Below are 23326 nucleotides of genomic sequence, written 5' to 3'. Positions count from 1 at the left end.
GTTTCATTACTTTTGTCATGAAGGTTTTTCAGTCTGTCTGCATTGGCAGCTGCTCCCTAGAAATATTTAATTCATCAAAACCAAGTTTTTAAAGCCCCTGTGCTCAAAACACATATTTTTGCGAATTAAATATTTATTTGCAGCATTGTTTTCAAACAATTCCATTTTCTCTCATTTAGATCTCTCTCTGTCTGGCAGCTGTCATGAGTCCTTCTCTTAATTTATGTGTTTGAGTCGACTTTTTTTTTTTTTTTAGGCAATCAGAAACATTTTTCTCAAACTTTCTGTTTGATTTCCAAAGCTGTACAGTACGTGCAGAACTGCTGTTAAGTGACTGATACTAAAAACATCAAACACTGGAGGTGCTTTCTCGTTCGTCAGCTTTAAGTTGGGAGCCACATTAGCAGGAGGTGGCTGTTTGTCTGCAGGGACTGTACCTCTCCTCTCCACAGCCTCAGTACAAAGTCTGACGAAGCGAGGGACCGTGTTCTTCTCTCTCTCGCAGAGCATCTCCAGACGACAGCCAAAAACCTGATCTGAAAGGTGATGACAATTGGACACACACACACACACACACACACACACACACACATAAACACACTTTTTTTGAGAAGTTGCTTTTTTCAGACAACGGATATGATGTAAGAGCTACAAGCTTAAGTTAATCTAATGACAAATTTTCTGTTCACTATAGGAGAAACCCTCAAAGCTTGTCTCTGTTCCCTGCAGAGATGATGCAATGCAACCCATATATAGTACTGTATATTCTAGAGGCTGGAAAAAAAAGTCATTTGTAATCCCTTATTCAAGAGTATAGTGCCATTATACTGCTGTATAATCATATTGTTTTTATCTCTGATGAGGACTGCTTGTTAAGAAAATAAGAAGAAGCCAATGAGCTTCAAAAGGCTTCTTCAGTTCCAGATACATGCAGACAATTATATCACACATAAGCCTTAACTTCTCTCTCTTTTCTCTCTAACGTCTCTCTTGCTTGCTATCAAATACAAAAAATACTCCAAAATATATATAAAAAATGTAGTAAGAAGATGTTCCTAAACTACATGTTTACGTTTTTTAGAAAGTCTCATTAAATAGACAAGCGTTATATAGATTTAAGAGTTTAAAGATTTTTTAGTGAGGCATTTGGCCACCATGAACTTCTGAGGACAGATTTGTGCATAACACAGTTTGTATACTGCTGAATAAAGGATATTCACTCACTGAAACTCATTGAACTGTCTAAAACTTCAAAAAGAAATCCCACCTTTAATGAGTCCTTTCTCCTGCAGCGCCTGCAGAGGAGGTCTCTTAAGGATCAGCTTCTTCAGCCGTGTCTTCACTCTCTTTCTCTCTGTGTTTTCCAGGTTGGATGTCGACCGAGGGACTGCAGAAGGAGAAAAGAAGGAGGTGGAGGAGAAGGAAGACAAGGAGGAAGAGGAGGAGTGGGTCAGTGCGGAGCGTTCGGCTATGGGGCTGGTGAGCAGATGAGAAGGGATGGTGGTGAGGATGAAAAGTGGGAGAGCTGGGTGACGGCGAAGGTGAGACAGGACTGACTGCGGGATTATTTGCCATGGGGGTCGTGTGAAAATATAAGTGGGCTGAATGGAGGAGAGGATGGAGGAGAGAATGGAGGGATGTAAGAGGCCTGTATGGACGTTTGAAGAAAAAAGTGATGAGGATGAAGTGAGAGGCTGAGAGTAAACTGAGAGTGGACGATAGGGACAATTTCGTCAGGTGCTTGTGTGAAGTCAGCATGGACTGATGAAATGCATCACATGGTGATGACTTACGCGATTTCCTCCTCTCGTCCTCGTCTCCGCTGTGGTCCAGCATCTCCACGCTGCCCGCTCTCCTCAGAGAGTACAGAAGTACATTGTCCAATGGATTTTCACGGTCCTGGAAGGTAACAAGTGTGAAACTGTCTTAGTTACATTATGTACCAGTAACACACCACTCACTGTTTTAATGATCTTTTCCTGCGCAGTCAAACAACCTGTAAACACGACATATTACCACATGTTTCTGGCCACACAGTGAGTAAAAGCTCAACATTCACTCTTATATTAACTCTATTTTCTATTTAGGGATTCGGACAATTATGCTATGTGGGCTTGTCACTACAACGGCACGTCATTTAATTTATTATTATAAGAAAGTGCAAAAACATTTGAATTATTTTAAAAAGTTGCTCCAAAGTGGCAATTTAATACTTATGTGTGCAGCATTTCACAAAGGTGTGAAGAAAACTTGTGACAAAGTTATTGCTGTCTCTTAATTTCCTGTAAGAACTTCACAGGTAAAACTTCGCTAACCACAGATCAAGTTTTAGAGATTATTTTCCAACAGATATATTTTGGTTTCAGTCCAAATATAGATCTTTTACATTCTGCAATAATAAAGTGAGTATGTGCAGTGTTCCACCTCCCTTATAGAAGTACTTTATAGTGCTGCTATATAATTCAGCTTTTTCAATATCTTTGTCACAATAATGTATGGATCATGTGAAGTAAGGCACTTATTTATTGCATTCAATATTATTCAATTCATGTGTTTTGCATTAGACATATGTAGGTGTGTGTGTGTAAATAGCAATAGAGAACATTAACCTCATTTAATCAGAAATGACACAGTTTTTATATAAAGAAAAACCACTCCAGCTTCTAATAAAGAAGTAGTAAATTGAAAGCACAGATGTGTGTGTTGTGTGTTTCTGTGTGTCTTACCAGTCTGTCAATGACATTCTGGATGGTGTCATACCACTCTTTGATCAGAGAATCCGTCTCTGACTGCAGCAAGAACTCGTTGCCTGTCACTGTTCTCAGCTGAAACATAAACATTACAAACTATATCAATGGATTGATGCCCCCTCAGAGCCCCGCTGAGTATTCAAACTACTTAGTCACACCGTATAACAGAAGTTTTAGGATCACTTCTAAAGACACGCACACCTCAACTCCATTTGGCATATTTCACTGTAAAACTAATTGTCACTGCTTCTGCTTCCTCACTGTGGGTCACTCATGAGTGACCGGGTGAAAGAAAGCTCCCCACTCTCACTTCCCTTACTGATAAGGACCCTTCCCTGACAGAAACAGGACACAATGTTGTTTCACGCTGCATATCTATTCTTCATTAGCTCACAGAAGCCAAATAAAAATTAAACAGTCACTGAAGTCTACACAGTTTAACACAATTTATGCTCATTTCTAACTCAACAGTACGTTAAATTTCTCAATCTGTGTCTTCATCGTATGCTGGGATCATGATTTTCAATGTTTTTTTTTTTTACTTCCTGATAATTATTTCCCTCGTTTTCTCACCTTGAAAACGTTCTTCTTGCTTGACAGCTCATTAGCCCAGTGCAGTTGTGCTCCTCTTAAGTCCACACTGCTCTCAGGGCGACTGTTTCCTGGTTTCTGTTTTGATAGCACACAAAAAATCTAGTTTTTAAAAATATATTAACATTTACTTGGCTGAAATGACCAATATACAGTGGCAAGAAACAGTAATGACACTATTTGCATTGTCCTGGTTTTCTGCATTACGCATTTTCAGGTCCTGGTCCACATGCAACATCTGCATTTAGTGACTCACATCAAATGTCAGCTGAAGATTTTTGCAATCAAGAAATACTATAATATTTTTTTTTTTATAACATATTAGAATAAAATGTATTTATGCTATTCACTAGTGTGAGTTCTTACCCAATTCGAAGGTGTCTGTGATTTAGGATCTTTGAAGAAAACCAAACTGTTCCCAACCAACACCACCCAGGATGGACTCCAATTTTTCCTGCATGAGCAAATATGTCTGTCAAATGCTTGAACATTACATTCATAAAAAATAGATGCAATAATCATTATAATTATGATTTTTGTCTTGGCTTGTAACGTCTCACCTCAGTTTGCGGCCTCCTTCTGCAATCTTTGTCTTGTTCAAGAGACCTGCTTTCTCCAATTCCTGTGAACGCATCAAAAAGGTTAATTCAAAATCTTCTATTTTCAAACTCTAATATTTTTACATAGTTACATAATGTCACATTTAAGGTAGGAAAGAGTGCTTTGAATAATAAGAGTATGTGAGGGCAAGATCAAATCCTCACAGTAAAGTACAGCAGACGGCTTTTCCTCTGTGTAATATACTGCATCCCGAGCAAACCCATTTCACTTGAATGTTGCATCATTTAAAAAATAGCAGGAGGGTAGATGCTCTAAAATCCCCCACTGCGGTGTGGCCCCATTTAAGGTGCAAGATAACATAATTAATACTAACTATGAAGTTATACTGTAAGAGTTGAGTACAGTAGAAGCAGAAGACAAAGGAAAAGCAGGCGTGAAAATTATTTTTAAAAGGAAATGGAAGGAATGAGGAAAGCTAGTGGTTCTTTTACTATCCTCTGCCAAACTTTATATGTCATACACAAAGAATTCAAAAACGTGCACCTTTTCTACGGAAGCATTTAGAAGGATGAAGTAAAAGACCAGGTGAACAGGTTTTACCAAGCACTTAAACTAGTTCCTAATCAAATCTATGCACAGTGATGTCTATGAACAGACCGGAGTATCTGTGTGGTTATTTTTGCCTATTGTTTTACTGCAAGAACTGTTGACAGTTCAGGAAAAGCACAAAATTCAGCCTGACTGAAAGGTTTAGTTTGACGTTTAAAAACACTCCGTGTGCTAAGTTTAGTAGTGAAATTAAGTTTACGTTACATTGAATTCATATAAGATTTAGTCGCATGTGTACATGCATATTAACTATATGAAAACTGGCTGTGTGGTCTCACCGGTGTACAGCCATCACTGTCTGGAGAGCTCGCAGGAGAAGGAGGCTCCACGACGATGTTGGTCACATTGCAGGAGTAATCTCTACACTGGTGGACCAGCTGAAAGACAGGAAGTGGCCAGCTGTGTTCATTTGTCTGTATGTGCAGTGTTTTGTCATGTTTGTCTGCATTTACTGTTCTCGCCATCATGCTCTAGGTGACAGAGGAAGCTGCATGCTCTTCACAACAATTAAAAGTCAGGGTCAGATGTTTGGGTCAGTGGTCAGAGGAGGAACAGACAAACATGGGAGAGTGCATTTGGTGAATATAATATATTAATTTTGTTAAATATGCTCCCATGCTACAGTATTTTTGCATTGTATTTGTTGGGTGATTTGCTTTCTCTTCTCTTAAGAAGAGGTCTAAAAGCTGCATATCATTTACACATTTTATTGAAGTGCTAGCCCTCTCACTTTGGTCGACAGCTGAATAAAATGTGTTAGTATCAGTATTTTAAGGTTCCTTGTTTGTAGTTCTCTCAGTACTTCTCACAAGGTAGTAGCCATCTGAAACCTTTATCAGATCAGTATGTTTAACAATTCCTTTTTTTAACTTTGATCAACTTTGCAGTGCTGCTTTATGATTTAATCTTTGATCTCTCTAAATCAAACTGTGTGTCTTTCAGTAAATGCTGACGAGAGTTGAAACTTCAGGTTCAACTTCAAAGGCTAGACAGATTGACAGAGAGACAACGATATATGCTTCAACTTTACATGCAAAATATGAATACGCACAATCCTGCACATGTGTGTGGATGATCTCACACAAATGCACGTATTCACACAACTTTTCATGCAGCAACAGCCATAATTAAGTACCTTTCCCAACCCCTGTAACCTAGTTTCAACAATCAGACTAAATATCCCTCCTAATGTTTCCCATCTCTTCATTCAAGAGGGATTAGCACTGAGAGCCAAATCTGCTCCTTTGCTAAGAGGAGGCCTTTAAAAGGGCTTTAAACCAAGTGCACTCACACCCCACTGTGATGCAACATGTTGCAGTAAGAAGTGCTTGGGTAACTGCCTTTTCTTTTACACCATGAGTTGCTATTTCACCACCTTAATATGCATAAATGCTGATCGCTGAGAATCTAAAGATCATAGCTGGCAGTACTTTAATGTATTCTACAGTAATACAGTGCGGTTTTTGCAAATACAATGATTCAAGTAAATTGGTTTTTCATGAGGAAAATACTCTCCATCCCTGTAAGTGCTGACAAAACACTTAGGGCTACATCTATGGTCAGGTATGCAAACAAGAATAACAAGGAAAAATTTGCCAGAGTTCCATGACGTCTTGTTTTGTTAAACAAATGCACCCTATTGTCGAAGGACAAGTTGTAAAATGGTGAAAAACTGTCCTTAACTTAAATTTTCGATTGGTTCTTTTTTTTTCAAGGTGAAAACCAAATGCATTACATGCCCTCTGGAAATGAAAGAGTGCAGCAGGAAGGGGAAGAGTTCTACCTGTTTCATCTGCCAGCCACCGTCACTATTCCTATGGTGGTTCCCGTAGAGGGAATCAGGTGACAGCTAGAGACAAAGACAAGAAAGGAGAGTTAGAAATAGGATTTCTGTCCGTTTTGTTGAAAGTGACTTTCACTATTTGTGATACAAAGTGGTGGCAATTTGGGTAGATTTCACACCCACGTGAAAAACAGGATGCTGACAAATTTGTTCACTTGTGAACAGAAATGAAGCCCAAGCTAACACTCACACCAGCTCTACTCCTCTGCCCCCTTACATCCTGCCAGCTAAAAATGTTCTTTTAATCCCCCAGAGGCAGACACAAAAAAAGCATTCACACAAACCGCACTCGTGCCCGTATTTAACTGCAGTTTACAAGAGGCAGTTGTTGCCGTTGCTCAGTAAGAGCGAAACATTCACTGCATAGTAGTTGTTTGACTCGAGTGTGCCGTTTTAAATTATTGAACTCAGCCACATCTCATTCGTCCACACAAACACAGTCACTTCAAGACTTGACTTGAAACTGACAGAGTCACTACCAACGCCTCTGACAATAAAAAGCCAATACACGTGAACCACTGTAGCATGACAGTCAAACTAATCATGTTCATCGTCATTTAACAGGCAAGTTAAGTAATCTAACACCAATAATGAAAATAATAATATTGTGTAGGAAACTAAGATGAACTTACAGCAAAGGTACTCATTATCACTGATCTCCCGGTTACACAATCCAATCCAAATCTTGTTTTGGTTTGTTTTCTGTCGAGTTTAAATTCTCAGCAGTGTGTCGTTTCATGTCAAAACACTTTTTCATCTGAGTGTAAAAGTCATTCATCTCTCTCTCCTTTCTGTGCCAGTTTGTACTTCCCCATTCTAGAGGGAAGCAGGCGTTATCAGTTAGTAGAATCAATCTCATGCACAACAGCTCAACTAGGAGGTGTGTGTGCAACAAAATAATCATACCCGAACTCTGCTAGCGCTGACACATTAACCACTGTCAAACAGCTTTTCTTTACAAGGTAAGCAGGTTTGGTAGGTAAAGACAGTGGCGGAAGCATCCAGACACGTGTTTTATAGTACATCATACTTTTGCACAGCAAATATCTACATATTTGCATATATGAAGAAAATAAATGTTCATAAATAGAAATTCAAATTGATGGGATATTTATATCAACTATCAGGACATGATAGGATGACTGCTCAAGGACCAATGTGAGTCAGTGGTAAGACTTGAACAACGCCTGCTACTACTGTTGTTGAGAGTGTGTAGAAAATAGTGAGCAAACAAGCAAATAGACACATCCAGCTTCTGCATCTCAAATTGTAGTAGTACCAATGGCAATTTGTGCATGTTGACTTATTGACTTATTGACGTTTTACACACCTTGCTCTCTTTGTAATTCTGTTAGTCAACCACTTCTGTGGAGGGTAACGCTGGTGAGGAATGTTGTTCACAATCTGCCCGACAACTGTTGGGTGGAGTCATAACTCTGTATAAATTATTTTTAACCATTTCAAGCCTCAACAACTGTTCTTAAGAAATCTCCAGTGTCCAACGCATCACACACTTCTGCTGACTGGTGTTGTCAAGATCAGACTTTGATAATGAAGACCCAGATTTCTTTTCTTTAAAGACGAGACACACTCACACCTGATTGTCATCCCACTGAATGAAACGCCAGATGCTATGTCCCCTTTCAAATGAATTAAAATCCTTAGTATTTCACTTACTTTTGACACACACAACTGCTTAAGATTTTATCTGATTATTGATTAAGTTCCTATTACCTAGTTGTAGGATTTGCATAAAACTCTAATCACGTATTTATGCAGAAATAGAGAATATTTTAAAAGGTTCACAAACTTTTGAACACCCCTGTAAGTAACTATATATGTGAAACTGGGTCACAACAAAGAAACATTTCCATTTCAGATTAAAGTTTAAGGCACACCTGTTGAGAATTTTTTCAGTTCAATTGACAGATGTGACACACGATCTCACAAAGAACAGGAAGGAGTGAATATGTTAAACATTAAAATGAGTAGAGAATTAAGCCAAAATGGGTAATTTTGGGTTTTAACACCTGGTTCAGAAACTCGTGTGGCGTGCCATATTCGTTATATAGCACTGGTTAAGTTCCTGTTTGGTAATCCATGTACCACAGAATAAAAAGTGACACATATAGGTCAACAAAATGCATCTCAAACTGACGTGATGGCGGAGTCACTGCTTTGATCGTTTGTGTGTGTGTGTGTGTGTGTGTGTGTGTGTGTGTTTTTGATGAGGTAACATTAAATTTGAAACAATGACGCAATGTTGAGGCAATGCAACTTTGAGATGCAAAATGCTTATCCTTAGCAATCTGGATCATGTAGCTTTCCTCACTTTACCACATAGATGTCATCAGTGAACAGGTCAATTTCAGTCGCTGACAGCTGTTGCATAAAGTCCAAAAATCCTTGTATTATGTGTGTGTTTATGTGTGTAGTGATGTATTTCCTTACTCATAGCACAGTACAAGATGTAAAAAGGGCCAAATAGATAATACAGTGGTAGTTCCCACAATGTCAGCATCTGCAAGGCCAAGGTAGGTGGGGTAACAGGGGACTCTTTGAAACCCAAAACAGCTTTGGGTTTAAGAGACCCAGTCCCCTGTCTGTGTGTGTGGGGGGGGGCCCTAATGGCTTCTGCTCATCAGCATCAGATCCAGAGGTATTACCTGCCTTTAGGGATCAGCCCATAATAAACACCATTTGAGTGTGTGCCAGAGGGTAGTTAATAAATAAATAAGGCTAAAAGTTGATCAACATGAAAAAATGTAATCCCCTTTTTAATTTGACCATGCTAAGCATTGCTCTCTGCCTTAATCTTGCACAGCACTGGTCTGGATACTGTGTGCTCTATGTGATTGGGTGCTGTCATGGGTGCTCTCCATCATATGGAGAGCACCCATGACAGCACCGCAGTACTTAATAGCTGATTTGGCACAGTGCCATAAACATTTTTTTTCCTCCAATGTTGTCATGTGTAATTAAGCAACAGTCATTGATTTTGTTGCTATGATCGATGCTGGACATGACAAACTCTGTGTTGCTGGCGTAAAAGCAGTTCCAAACATCAGTGAAGCTAATAAAGATTTGTTAAATAAGTTGTTGTTAAATCACCCAAAATGACTTCAGGAAGGCTGAGTTTTACCACCTTTTAAGAAGTATATTTACCTTGTGCATAGTTCCATCGCCAGCTTCAAAGGGTGGTAGCAACATACTGCTGGTTTCCCTGGGTAATGTCTGAGGTTGTACTGGACTGGCCTGTCAGAGAAAGAGCAAAAATCTACTGCCTTCTGTAATGTGGGAACAGGATCACGCTCTTTCACAGACAATATATACAGCTCTCTATTCTTAGTGGACAGTTTACTGTGAGATGTTTTATGGCTTTGACTTAATAAAAGCTGCATTTCCATAATTTTATCTAGGATCTCTACAAACTTTCAGCAACTGTTAGTTTCATTTTTTTAAATCAAATCTTTCAAAAAAAAAAAAAAAAGTCATCTTGGATTTTGCAGAAAAGCCCAAAATATTGCAATGGTATTTCTCAAAAAGTTTAATAGTGTGTTTAAAGTTGTGTGTCTGACTTTCTAATATTCAGTGACTCTCCACATGTGGCTTTCAACCATATGCCAAGGTGAGTATATGTGGAATCACTGCCACTCACAGTCATGTGCGAGGCTGTGCAGGGCTCCCCACATGCACTGTAATTACTGTGTGCAACACTCTGTATGACCTCGTGTAAGGAAAGCGAATATGCAAGTCAGGTTGCTCTCCTTTAGATCGTGTGAAGTTTTTTGGCTGGGCGGGTCCCATTTAGTGCTGATACAGTCAAACTACGGGTGCATATAAATGAACATCCTCTTTTAGTCTACGCCTTTTATGTCCCCCATTTGATAAAAGACACTTTTATTCAGTTCTGAAAATGTCCACCTTTTCAAATTTTTAGGCAAATTTAGTCAAAGAAGAAAAGTACACACATTCAGGATTAACAAACTGCTATAAGGGTGTTGTACCTTACAGGTGCTGCATCCACGAGCCCGGCGAGGAGGTTTCCAGGACCTCTCCTTGGTCACAGTGTTGACATAGTAGCATCTCCCTGTAGCTGGGTCTGAGTACTGCTCCCACAGGTCCATGATCTGGAGAGGCTGCTGACCAGGGGCAGGGCTGGGTGGCTCTGACTGTGACAAACGTTTCTCTGGCTGCGACAAATGTTTCTCTGGCTGCATTTCATTGTAAACAGGAGAGTCCTGCCAGGACAGCTGTGACAGGTAGGACTCTGTTGGGACCTGCTAGGCAGACAGATGAAAGGACGAAAACAAGATATAGACAGGGAGAGAATTATAGAGAGAGACACAGAAGCAGAGGTGGTGACAAAATAAGTGAAACATTAGCATTTACAGTTTTTCCCTATCATTATTCACATATAAGCAACCTTTAAGATAATAATACAAAATAACCATAAAAACCTCATAGTGCTAGTGGCAAAAGTATGTGAACCTTTCAATTTGATAACATTTGTATTCAGCCCCCTTTCCTTTCCTCCTAGATTTTGTATGTTGTAGATATTGTATAGATAAATAAGCCTGACTTTAACTATAACATGTGAACACAAATGTGTGTGTTGCTAACAGCACAGATCGAGCAGCACAGTTAGATAGATTGTAGCACCTTCAAGAAAAACAACTGGTGTGTACAGAGGAAACAAAGCCCACAAAAGCCAAAAGAGAAAATAGTAAATCCCACGACCTCTTATTGAAGGGTGATGTATTCAATTTTGTATTAGGACAGAGTTCACAGAAAAACAAACACACAGAGGACTAAAACGATGGCTGCACGAGAGGAGAGCTACAAATCGTAGGAAAGTTTATGCAAAATACGGTGTATGTAAATTAATTACTGACTGAAAAGCTGGTTGAGACATGTTACATAACATATTCAAATGAGTGTGTGTGTGTGTCAGTGTGTGTGTGTGTGTTTGTGTTTGACTGTAGGTTCACTGATGTATGACAAAGTATTGATGTACACTAACTCTTCTATCCAAACTCGTGCCTGATTGAAGCACAGGAATCTGAGCGTAGCTTACTCAAGGGGGCAGCACTGAGTCATTAGGGGACCTTAAACTTCTTTGTTCGCTATTTCCTTCTGTTCACCTCATTGGTGAATTCCAAATCAGGCGTTTGTGTGTGTGTGTGTGTGTGTTTTTATAGACGTGAGTTGAAGAAGTGTCGTCACTGTTGTCAGTGAGAATGAGGTTTCAGTGTCATGAGCCTTTTCATCACTGTGTTCCATAGAATAGTTTAGTTATAGATCTTTCTCATGTTTTTTAGACACTCCCTCTTTCACATCGTCATATTCAAGTTTGATATTCTTGTGAAGTTGTTGGTTGACAGTTTGCTCATTGTTTGGTCTAGGACCTACACTGGTTGGTTTTATGTTGTAGCTGAATGTGAGAAGTTCTTCTCTTTCATTTTCAACACAATAGACGTCACTTTGACAATTGCTGTAATACAAATTAGGCGGTAAAGAGTAATTATGAAAACTGGGGGCGTCCAGGTGGTTTAGTGGTCTTATATACATACAGCAGTGTTTCCAGTTTGATTCAATAACTATCGCATTTCATCTCTTTTGCTCTCTCCCTATGCTTCCTGTCTCTCTGTCAAACACCATATGGCCTAACGCATGTGAACACATCTATTCACATCATTGGATGGGCTAGCACTCCTTGAGGTAGAACATTAAATTAATTCATTCATTATCATTGTGGCCGAACTTAAAGGCTCACAAATATATATAATGTGACAGTGTGTTTTCTAGATGAAAAAGAGGGAGCTATGACCTAATGCGACTGCAATAATCCTACTTAGTGGTATTAAAGACTGGGTTGAAGAAGATCCTTGGGAAGATAAAGAAATAGACACACAGAAAGATAGAGATGACGAGAGAATGAAAGAGATCGAGAAAGAGTGGTGTCATTTCCAATTGGACCACGTCTATCCAAAGCCAGAAGCCAGTTGTGCGAATACGGTTCAGCGGAGGAAAAAGTTTTTCTCAGTTGACAGATGGATAACCTTGAGTATTCCTCTTCCCTACGTCGCCTTGTGTAATTCCCCCCTGATGTAATACAGCTAACTGACGTCATAACATCGTGAACTTGATTACTGCTTTAGGAGGATTATTCAGGTCAAGTACAGATATAAATTGAACACTACCACTGCTGCCATGGCTGAACTCATCATCTGATAGAATCCAAATAAAAAGCATTGGGACTTTTCTGTATTTAAATCATTTTTTTAAATTAATTTGCACAAAAAACCTGGTTTAACATCTTGTGACTAGTTGTTAAAAGTTTAAAGTGAAAATCATTAGCACATTCATATAAACTGGGTTTTTAAATGATGGAGCGGGGAGGGGGGATAAGAATTTAAAACAAGGTAATAGATTTTTTATAGCTAAGCCATTGGGATACATCTTTATATATCGTCAACCATTTATGCTTTGCCCTGTCACATGGATAGCAAAATACTGATGATTACTAAACCTTATCCTTTTCTTCTACAAGCTGTTAGCTAATTTGAGATGGCTTTTCTGTACAAAATGGCGAAATAGTGTCTTGCATATTTCTCTTGCATTAAGAGCAGTATTACATTACATCACAGAACATGATATCTCACTGAGACAATACTTTGATATTAATGCTGTGTCTAACTTTGCTGTAGTAACTGACCATTTATTGTCATTATGTGCAAATAAAAAACATTTCTTTGCATGTCTAATTTTAGTAAAACTGGGAGACAAGCAAGTGTGCAGTTATTTGTACACACTTCTTTTGTACACACTGAAATATGAGTGAGATCACCAAACTCACTTCTGATGTCAAATATTTTGGTCCACCCAATTGTGAAAGGGTCCAATGTCACTGTTTTTACTTTTGTAACTGTTTTTACACTTTTATTTAAAAGTAAAAACAGACCGCCACACACTTAGGTTCTGCATTTTACTAATGTGACCAATGTTTCGACCACAACTGGTCTTCAGCAGAAGAAGAAACAGAAGAAGATGACCAGTTGTGGTTGAAGCATTGTTCATCTCTGTCTTATTTTTGTGACACATGGTCACAGCCAGCAGATAAATATTGTTGTGCATTTGCTCAGGCTTTCTTTTGAGTCCTACAAATTTGGCCAGATGTAATGGTGCACACCTGCTACTTAAGTTTTATTGAAGGAAAAGCCCCAAAATAAAGGGGTACCATTTATTTATTCATACAGAATAACCAAAAATTCAAGTTTCACTGTGGCTCTGCTCAGGGGTTTGATTAACAACTGTGTGAGATTTATAGGTCTCGTCTCTCCCTACCTCCAGATGGTTCTTTTTGCCAGAGGCCCCCACCATGTCCCACTGGCTACAGGACTTCTTCGGGATCCTGTATTTTACACGGCTGCTGAAGCCACCACCCACTTCATCATACAGATTCTCCGTCAGGTTTTCAGGCAGGTTGCTGGAGCTCTGGCTTCGTGTGATCGTGGGGACCACCCTAAGGTTTGGAGATGCTGTTTGGGCTGTAGAGGCCGCAGGGAACCCTGGGACCATCAGGTGCCCTGATGGGGAAGTGGAAGAGTTCGGGGTAAAGGTGGCTCTCGAGAAGGGCAGGGTGGTGAAGCGGTCGCCACCTGTGTTGGTGTTGTCCTGGAAGGCACTGTTGAAGTTGAGGTTTTCCATGGAGTGGTAGATGGGTTTGTTAACTGGAGGAAGAACATAAAAAAAATCTCATCTACACAAATCAGTCATTGCAAATGAAAAATACACACACACACACCATGTTTAATCAACCTCTCCGTCTCCTCTGGCACATTACCTTGATGCTGTTGATTATAGGTACTCTTTGTCGGACTGGGAGTGAGTGACACCCTTGGCAGTATCCTGAAGTTGGAGTTCAACGAGGCAGACATTACCAGTCGCTGTGGTGAGGGCATCGGAGCAATAGGTACCTCTGTCACATATGTGGCAGGTACGTATAATGGCTTTGTTTTACTGGCAGCCCCAATTCTCCGCACCTGTCAAAGTACAAACAGATTTCCAAATGCTTTCGCTATTTTCCTCCGCATAAATCCAATTAGTTCAACCATGCGGCAACTACCACAGCTGAGGACTGAAGCCAGTGCGGAAATGATGATACAGTTCCTGTGTATAAAGCATTCGCAATACAAAAACCCACAACTTCTCTTTTGAGATAAAAAGTCTTTTATTTTTTACATGGGCAAGTTTTGGGTCAACTATCACTTCTGGTCTGTTTCTTTGAGACTGTTTAATGATATATATCAAGAGACAACAAAAGTAAGCCAATCATTTCAGATTGAGCAATACTGTTTATGCCAAGCATACAGTCAGATGTTCCCATTTGTTATTTAAGCTATTAATAGCATCTCAATGGAGCTCTGGTGTAAAATTAAATGTGTAATAGAAAGATGAATCAGTGTTGTCCATCCTTATTTGGCAGGGTACCTACTTGACTGACAGAGTCAAACAGCTTTTCAACTAAAATGTCTAATGCAAGTAAGTTATTTCTGAGAAATTGACGACTGCAGCATTGGACTTTTTCATTTTTGTGGGTTCTGTCATAGTAAAAGATGTAGAATATTACCAATCTTAAATTTTAACTCAAACCTTCCCTCAGAAACCTGCCAAATGTTGTAGATGATGTATATGTGTTGTTTCATTATTCTTGTTTCCGTGACATAAGAGAAGGAAAAGATGAACTGCTTTGTCACCTGCCACCAGTCTGCGTTGGTCCTCTTCAAGAGAACAAACCGTTCTCCCTCCCTGATGCAGACCTGTCGACCATCTGCAGCCCGGTAGTTGTAGTCGTATTGGGCCTCTAGGACCACTGTACCGCTGGGGACCCCACAAACTGTCATCCCCCTGGTGGTCACCACAGGCCCTGCAGCAGGCTGCTGAGGCCCAACACTGCGCCGCCAAGTACCAGACAACATGTCTCTCCACACGGTGCTGTTCAGCAAGCTTTGCTGGGAGTGTGCCGATGTGTTATAGTGGTGATACTGGCTGTATCTGACAGGGCAGGTGAGACTGCAGCCAGGCCTCTGCCATGCTCTGAAATAGATATAGGGGAAAATTGGATAGACACAGAGAGAAATTACAAACAAGAACAACAAAACAATGTCACATGGTTTAATGCAGGTTCAAAGTAAGAGAGCATTAACACTGCTACTTCTATAGTAGAAGTTAGGGTTAATCTAGGGGAGCTTGTTTTCCTAGTTGGAGACAACAAAACAATAGAATTAATAGTTTGACACACTTGCATCATTTAATGCTCTGACTAAATCCTACTAAAGATAAAAATTATTCACAAAGCATTTTAGCCCTTTAAAGACTTCCTAAGGTAGAAAACTGTTAGAGGAGGAGTAAAGAGGAGGACTTTTAAGAGGATTAAGAATTTCTTATACAGAGGACAAAATGGTGGAAGAAAAAGAGCTAAAAATATTTTCCAGAAATATGTCATTCTTCTTCATTCTTCATGTGCTCCACAATGACAGCAATGAAATGTTGCATCCTTCCATCAGCAGAGTATTTAAAGTTTAGGAGACTCACAGCATCTGTCTACAGTACACGTTGACAAACTCTGCTACTAAAATAGACTTGTCAGCAATCAGTACAGTTAATAATATATTAATATATGTAATTATCATCACATTAAATTGATTTAATACTTAATGATGTCTTAACAATCTTAGCCACATCTACTGATACACTAGTCAACACCAACCAGTAAAAACACAACATACTGTGACTGTAATCATGTTCACTTCACTACTAATTGAATAATTTACCTACACATTAACAGTCCTGTGAGTTCTCAGATTAATAGTATAATTCATAAAGTCCAAGCAGCTATTTCACTCAGGCCATTACAAAATACAATGTTTTTTCATCAACAAATCATAGTGTTTAAAACAATGTGTCAGCCCTATTAATGGGGGTCAACCACACCTCACTAAGATAAAGTTAAATAAATAAAGTTTTCTCTGTTCCAATTTTAAAGCCGTTTATGTTATCGATGAATCATCACTCGTGACATTTACACTACACACTCCCACAGCAGGCTTTTCTATTGTACTTTCATCCTGCTAGAACTAAGAGGCACGTGTGAGTGAGTAACTCGTGCCTTTCAGAGGATGTAAGGAGCGCAGTATACCCAAAATAGCATCTGTCTCCATCTCTCCACCTGAGCCAGCATCCCCAGGCTAACCCCCAGCTCTACCCAGCCAAGACCCGCTTACATAAGAGAACGTCTAACTTTCCGCCAGACACATAGCAATGCAGCTTCACACAGTATATGCATGCACAATCCCACCCCCACACATGCACACTTGAAAACACACATGGGCATACATCGAGAGGGGAACATCCATAGGCACCTAGCAACTGAGCTGCAGTCACGGTCAGGACCGACTCATTCCAGTCAGCAAACAAGAGAGATCCCAGAGAATTAGTAGAAAATTACATGTCATTACTGAGGATGTGATGCAGAGACAGCGAGTGGATAAGAGGAATGGATAAAGCTGGGTGGAGCTGTGAGCCATGTGAGGGCAATGGACGCCACTGGGCAGGGTTAAGAGACTGAACCTTGAAAGCACAGGAATGAATCTGTGACCCTTGCGGCTACAGAGAATTACTGTACAGTAAAACCCGCCACGCAGTCTCACTAGCTCACTGGCTAGAATAACACTGGTAGGAAAATCATTACAAGGCAGTAGTAGCCAACATATGCTACAACTGTATTATTAAAAGTTCTGTGTGTTGAATGAGGCAAGGTGGTGTTTATCATGGTTTATATGTAATGTTATTTCTTTATTCTACTATATTTAATTTTATTGACAATAAACTACAATTTGATCTAAACTGACCTGAAAAATATAAAAATAATAAACTTCATAAATGTTTTTCTACTGATGAGTTGAAGTCTGATTATAATTTTGAACACTAGTTATTAAATACAGAACTGCAGTTGAACTCGAGAGGGACAAAGGCAAAACTGAGAGGTACAAGGTGAACAAGCAAACAGGAAACAGCATAGACATATAAAGGTTGAACCACAGTTTGGGTCATATCCTTTCTATCTTGTCATTTGCTTTCCTTTTGTGAGCTTCATTCTGCTTCTGTGGCTTTAGGAGTTGTGTTACAGCCAATGATAACTAACAGCTGAATGAACTAGAACTTAAAATAATGAACAACAACGATGAGTTGTTCTCTCGGTCAGTGGCATTAATCTCTACGCTCTGAAACTTGAAGTAGTGGAGAGCGGTGACTTTGGATGGATAAATGAATACATTTTGATTCTATTGATTCAGTTCTATGCAGTTTACAATTAAGGGAATAGCAGCACAGTCCACTCTGAGTTTAAAGTAGAACATATTCAGTGATTCATGCCTGTCCGAGATTTCTATCATGATCTTTTCTCATTGCACCGACAGGAAGAGCTTCTGACACATCTGCACACCTGTTTGTCTTTTCCTGTCTCGCTTGACATCAGTACAGCCAGTTACTAAAAACAAGAAAGTGATGATATGCATCTGCTATGAGTTTGTCATCAGACAAACTGGTGGCGATACAGTAACTGGGTCTCATCAATTGACTTTTCACCACAAGCAAAACATTTCCTAAACAGGAGGCTTTATTGTGTCCTGTGCAAATTAGGCTGTCACGGCAGGGTTAAAGTCCCTGGTTGTATTATTTCGTATCAGTTTGGGCACTTTCAGATGGCAACAGCTCAGACGGTTTGATAAATAAGACAGAAAAAGTCTGATATAAGTTTTTCCTCAGCAGATGACTTAAGATTTTAATGACACTACTCGTATCTGATCTACACCATCAATCCATGTAAGATTTATCAGGTTCAGTAAATATCTAACTAGAATGCTGTGAACGGAAAACTCAATTCATCAACAGTGAAATTTGGATAAAAATGGAAGAACAAATTCTGATCTAGAGCACATTAAACAGAGGCCAGACTGTGTTTGTATTTGCAGGTCAGATGGCAGTGGAGAGGGCACTGGCATCATACACCCAAACATACAGAGAGGCCCATATGGTGTCAGAGTCAGACACAGGCACCCTGTCACGACTGTTGACTGGCGATGGTAGTTTATGCAATGAGCTGAGGGCACAGGACTTCTGGCATGATATCAACAACACAAATATAAACATAGAGAAAATACACAGGAAAATAAAGAGGTGGGTGCAGAAAAAAGGGACATTTTAAAAGAGGAGACCAGGGGGAGAATCTGAGTGAGTGCTGCATGTTATTTCTGTGCCTGCCTTTGCATGAATGCTTTCTGTTCAAGTTGGAGCGAGCCGAAGAAATGGAGAGGATACAATTTGTGCAAGCATGTGAGACAGACAAAGAGGAGAAAAAGGAGAGCAACTCACCATGGTCCTGAAGTGAGAGCGTGTCTACGTCAGCAAGGTTCTCGGCTCACTCTATAGATCCATGCATGGAGCGAGCCTCAAACACACACTCACACACACATGCACACAAGTCAAGATGAAAAAAACATGACACCACAAATGGGTGAGGATTTCAGCTTGGGCCTGACTAGACCAAGACTAGAGACTAGACGGAGGACACAGGGGGGTTCTGAAAAAGGTGGGGCTGAAAAAAAAAAAAAACGGTAAAATGAACACAAGCTGTTAGCTCCTTCCTGGAAAAAATGACACACAATCTCTCTTTTTTATGAACACACACACAGTATGTGTTAATCCTATGCAGCCAAATGGTCCTGTCTCTACTCACTGAACCCCCGCTGACCCTGCCTTCCCCCATTTAGCCAGCATTTTGCCAGACAGATACGAAAGACGTGGCAGAGAGCATCAGCTGGCTGTTAACCGTTCACGCAAATAAACCACATTAGAAACCGAGCGAGAGACGTCCTGTATGCTGGCCAAACAAAAGCAGTCGGCAGCCCAGTGATGTGATTGAGCTATTGATCCAGTGACAGAGCTGGCTAGTCAACAGCACCACCAGACGTAAGAGATCCACCACACGGTTACGTAGTTAGCACTTCTGACATGTGTACGTTAGTAATGGAGCAGTGGCTATTACAGTAGGTTCACATAAATCAGACTTTGTTTGGTGTCTAACTACCTTTAACGACAGAAAGATGTCTGGTAATATTTAATACATCAGCATTGTACCCATGATAGTTGTGATGTTATACCACCTGCATTTTACAAGTTTACCTACATAGATATTTTAGACTTATTTCCTAACTTACAGGCAGTGGGGGATTTCAGCTTTTACCACAAAGGTATAAAAGTCCATGTGAAGTCTGCCTGCCTGAGATGATAATCCATCACAGTAAACATTTAGTTGGTTAAAGGCTTAAAGATCCCCTCCAGAAATATTTTCGATTTCAAATGTTTACTCTATGTGCTTCACTGAACGGTACATTTCTAATATTTTTGCGCTTTAGATTAAATTTCCACATCATACTTACATACACAAACGCACATTTTACACTGTTATACTGTTCTACGGTATTTAAGATGACCACGCAGTCTTGCCTGCACATCATTATGAATAGTGATGGTCAAGCATAACACATTTTCAAAAGGGAAATACAGTATAAAACAAAATGTGAAAGTTTGGAAAAAGCAGTAGCGTGTGAAATTTACGGTTTAGGGCCGCACAAACATTACAACTGTTACCATGACATCTTTGTACAAACCCTCAGGCTTGACAGATGGCGGAAAGTGATAATGAATGCAAATGATCATGTAATAAATTATATGGTTTGGGGGCTGAAAGTAGCAGAAAAGTTTGACAAGCAATAAGAATAACTGTCCTAAACTCAATAGCCCTCAACTCTTAGACAATGACCAGCTCCTAGAGAGACTGCTGAAGACCGCTGCATGTGTCAAGCTTCACCATACAGCAAGACAAGGGTGAAGGATGCTGGTGGGAAGTTTGGTGTCATGTCGTATCTATATTAATTCTATATGTTTGATGTGGAAAGAGGGTGGCTTTAATAATCATGACTACATGGTCTTCAAAGAGATATGAGACATGGGGAAGAGGAATATAGCGTGAATGAGGAACTTCAAAGGGTTGTGTGTGCTCTCCCACATCCGTATACACGTAGCAAACACACACACTCACGTAGACTGTAGTGTTTTTACGTATGTCTATAACCAAAGGGTTCACAAAAACACTGTTCAGTATATGTAATCACCATCAAAACAAGTAAAATGTGTGACATTATAAGTCAACCAAACAACTGCTCATATGTAAATCTGTCACAGTGACTTGAGCCATGCTGCCTGTGCATGATTCCTATATGCAAACAACTCTGTCCCAGTTTATCTGCTCAACTGGCTATCTAAATCCCAACTTGTAGTCAAATAAGGCTGCATGAGGGGAAGAATTGCATCACATCATACAGTCATACATTATGGGTGAAAGGAGTTGTAACACAGTGGTATATCTTAGACGGAGTAGAGAACTGCTTTGAAATCTTCCTAAAATCAATTAGAAACCAAACAATGTGTTCCTATACTTTACCTAAAATACACCCGAAACAGATTATAATGATCATTCTGTGAAATCTTAAATTGTGACAACTCCAAATCTTGAAACTAAATAAAAATAACTACATAAAGAACTTAAACAAATTCAGTGTGAGTGAAGCTGCATGAAAAGTGAGGTCACTATTTCCTACACACCCCAAAAATAAACCAAATTCTCAGAAGGCTTTACATTATGTACAACATTTGCCAAACCTCCATCCTTAGATCATCAAAGACTACATATTCATTTATTAACTAATCAAAATATTTTTGCCTGAAATCAGTCCACTCGCCGGGGTGATGAGCAGATCGGCTGTGGACAACCTTCTGACGGAGCGTTCACTTTGTCTATGGGTGTACAGTTATAAGTACCAGCACTCTCCCTCCATATGAGACACATGCCTCAAGCCAAAACAGCCTTTCATCCTCCCAAAGCCATGCATTATTGATGACTAGACCAGAGAGAGACACTGAAACACACACTGCGTTTCCCAGTGTGACGGCTGGCTGCCTGTGTGAACGTGTCTGTGATTGCACGTATGTGTATGTGACTAAACAGGTGGGCTGGATTCTTTCAGTGATTAGCTGTGCAAATTGTCAGGGAGCCAATCAAAAAGCAGATGATGACAGCAAAGCAGCCATTGGCTCATTCTTGCCAATATCATCATGACAACAACCCCTGCGACATCTCCAGTGTCTCCAGTATGTTTTTTTTTTTGTTTTGTTTTGTTTTTTTTTTGTTTCTTGTTGTACATAATGTTTTGTATGTGTGATGCCATCATTTCAAGCATTTGCTGATGCAATACTTGTATTTACAATGAACCCTGCAGCCTGCATCGACACATAGCAAACTTCTTCAGAGAGCTCACTTGTGTAATATTCAAGTACTCATTTTTCCCCTATTTGAATATAAACAACAACCACACGGACCAATTTACCAGTTAGGCAAAGTAGTGCAGAATTGCTCAAGGGGCATTTTAAACTCTTGAAAGAATTAATTCAAGCATCACATTTTCTAATTAGCTTATGCATTTTATAGAAAGAAAGGAAAGTGAACATTCTGCTTGAGTACTTCTAGCTGATTTTAGTAGGAGAAACAAGCTCAAACAAGAGAAGAAAAGCTTCTTAAGTGAACAAACTATTTTCTTATGCTGGATGGAAATTGCATTAAATATCAAATTCACCACATTATTTTACTATCAAATTTGTGTGTAAATCACATGTAGCAGTGCATGTTTTGCTATTTTTATGAATTTATTAATTACAATATAGGAATAAGGGCTGCAATTAAAACAACTGTTTCAGTTACCAATTGTTTCAGCGTTGAGTGAGCATGAGTGATTCATCTACATAAGATTTTGTCCTTCCTGTCATTCTCAAAACAAGTAAAACCACACTGTGCACTTTTCCGAACACATTCATTAATTTACTTGTTCTAAGACCGAGCAGCCAAGACGCAGACTTTGCAGTGACATTTTAGTGACATTACTGAAATAACAGTAATGTCCATATGTTCAGCGTCATTTAACAACAAGCCAGGTATTACTCTTTCTCGGTCTCCGTGTAACAGTCTCCAGTGGAACAAAATAAAATGTCACACAGAAGTCAAGAATGATCTCTTAAAGAAAAAAAAACTTTCACTCTGACTGAGCTGGTGGGTTGTTGCTGAGCCTATGGGAATGTGCGTTACATTGATGTTTCTAATGAAGAGTGCTGAGCTCCATTGATCCACCGGGGATGAGAGTGAGCTGTCAAAAGCTATCAGGCAAGTCAGAGACCCACTTTCAGCCCTGTGCAGCTGAAGTGAGCACAGTAGTGTTGGGGCACAAGGAAGAACAGCTAAACCTCCCAGGGCAAACACTACTGAGACCAAACACACACACACACACACACACACACACACACAGAGAAAGTGAGAGACAGCTTTGATGTCTTCAGAGGGTTAAAGGGGTAAGTTCTTAAATAAAGAAACCTTCCACAAATAACAATAAGGGCTTGGGATGTGCCAAATATTAATGTTAGAGGAGTGTTAATAACAGTGCCTTCTGATATGTCAATTCAATTCAACTATTTATTTTTTTTATTTTATTCCATTTTTATTTAAAGTGTGTATGCAAGTTAGGGTTGCAACTATTGTTTTCATTATCACTTGCTCTGCCAGAGAGTTATTGATTTAATCGACTAATTATTTGGACCCTGAAAAAAAAAACAAAAAACATTATACCTGCATTATACTTCACATTATACGTCAATCATTGATTTACAAATAATGACTAAAAGCATGCTTGAAGAACACGCTAGTTGGTTTTCTATCTATTAAGTGATAGCTCTAATGCAAACTTTGAATTTAAAACAAATGACAGTGGATGAAATGGTCTGTCCAGTTACTAAATGTGACAGT

The 23326-nt window shown here is 39.5% G+C and overlaps 1 protein-coding gene across 3 annotated transcripts in view; it reads right to left on the bottom strand.

Annotated features, from left to right (window-relative positions):
* The window catches only part of arhgap9 (Rho GTPase activating protein 9), a 32012-nt gene that overhangs the window by 6276 nt on the left and 2410 nt on the right, over positions 1–23326 (bottom strand). For 2 of the 3 annotated variants that reach the window (XM_026346679.1, XM_026346681.1), the window contains exons 2-15: positions 15114–15453; positions 14201–14399; positions 13702–14087; positions 10362–10637; positions 9520–9609; positions 6295–6360; positions 4790–4888; positions 3902–3963; positions 3708–3795; positions 3324–3419; positions 2727–2825; positions 1794–1899; positions 1268–1387; positions 438–536 (exon numbers count right to left, since the gene is read on the bottom strand). In XM_026346679.1, the coding sequence (XP_026202464.1) occupies positions 438–536; positions 1268–1387; positions 1794–1899; positions 2727–2825; positions 3324–3419; positions 3708–3795; positions 3902–3963; positions 4790–4888; positions 6295–6360; positions 9520–9609; positions 10362–10637; positions 13702–14087; positions 14201–14399; positions 15114–15335 (2008 nt within the window). In that variant the 5' untranslated portion in view covers positions 15336–15453. The remainder of the gene's footprint in view (positions 1–437; positions 537–1267; positions 1388–1793; positions 1900–2726; positions 2826–3323; positions 3420–3707; positions 3796–3901; positions 3964–4789; positions 4889–6294; positions 6361–9519; positions 9610–10361; positions 10638–13701; positions 14088–14200; positions 14400–15113; positions 15454–23326) is intronic. The other variant, XM_026346680.1, reaches the window with a different exon arrangement.

This window comes from Anabas testudineus, chromosome 5 (genome assembly GCF_900324465.2).
Source record: "Anabas testudineus chromosome 5, fAnaTes1.2, whole genome shotgun sequence".
In the NCBI taxonomy this organism is placed as follows: domain Eukaryota; kingdom Metazoa; phylum Chordata; class Actinopteri; order Anabantiformes; family Anabantidae; genus Anabas; species Anabas testudineus.
The sequence above is the reverse complement of the archived record's forward strand: the minus strand, read 5'-3'. Positions and strand labels throughout refer to the sequence as shown.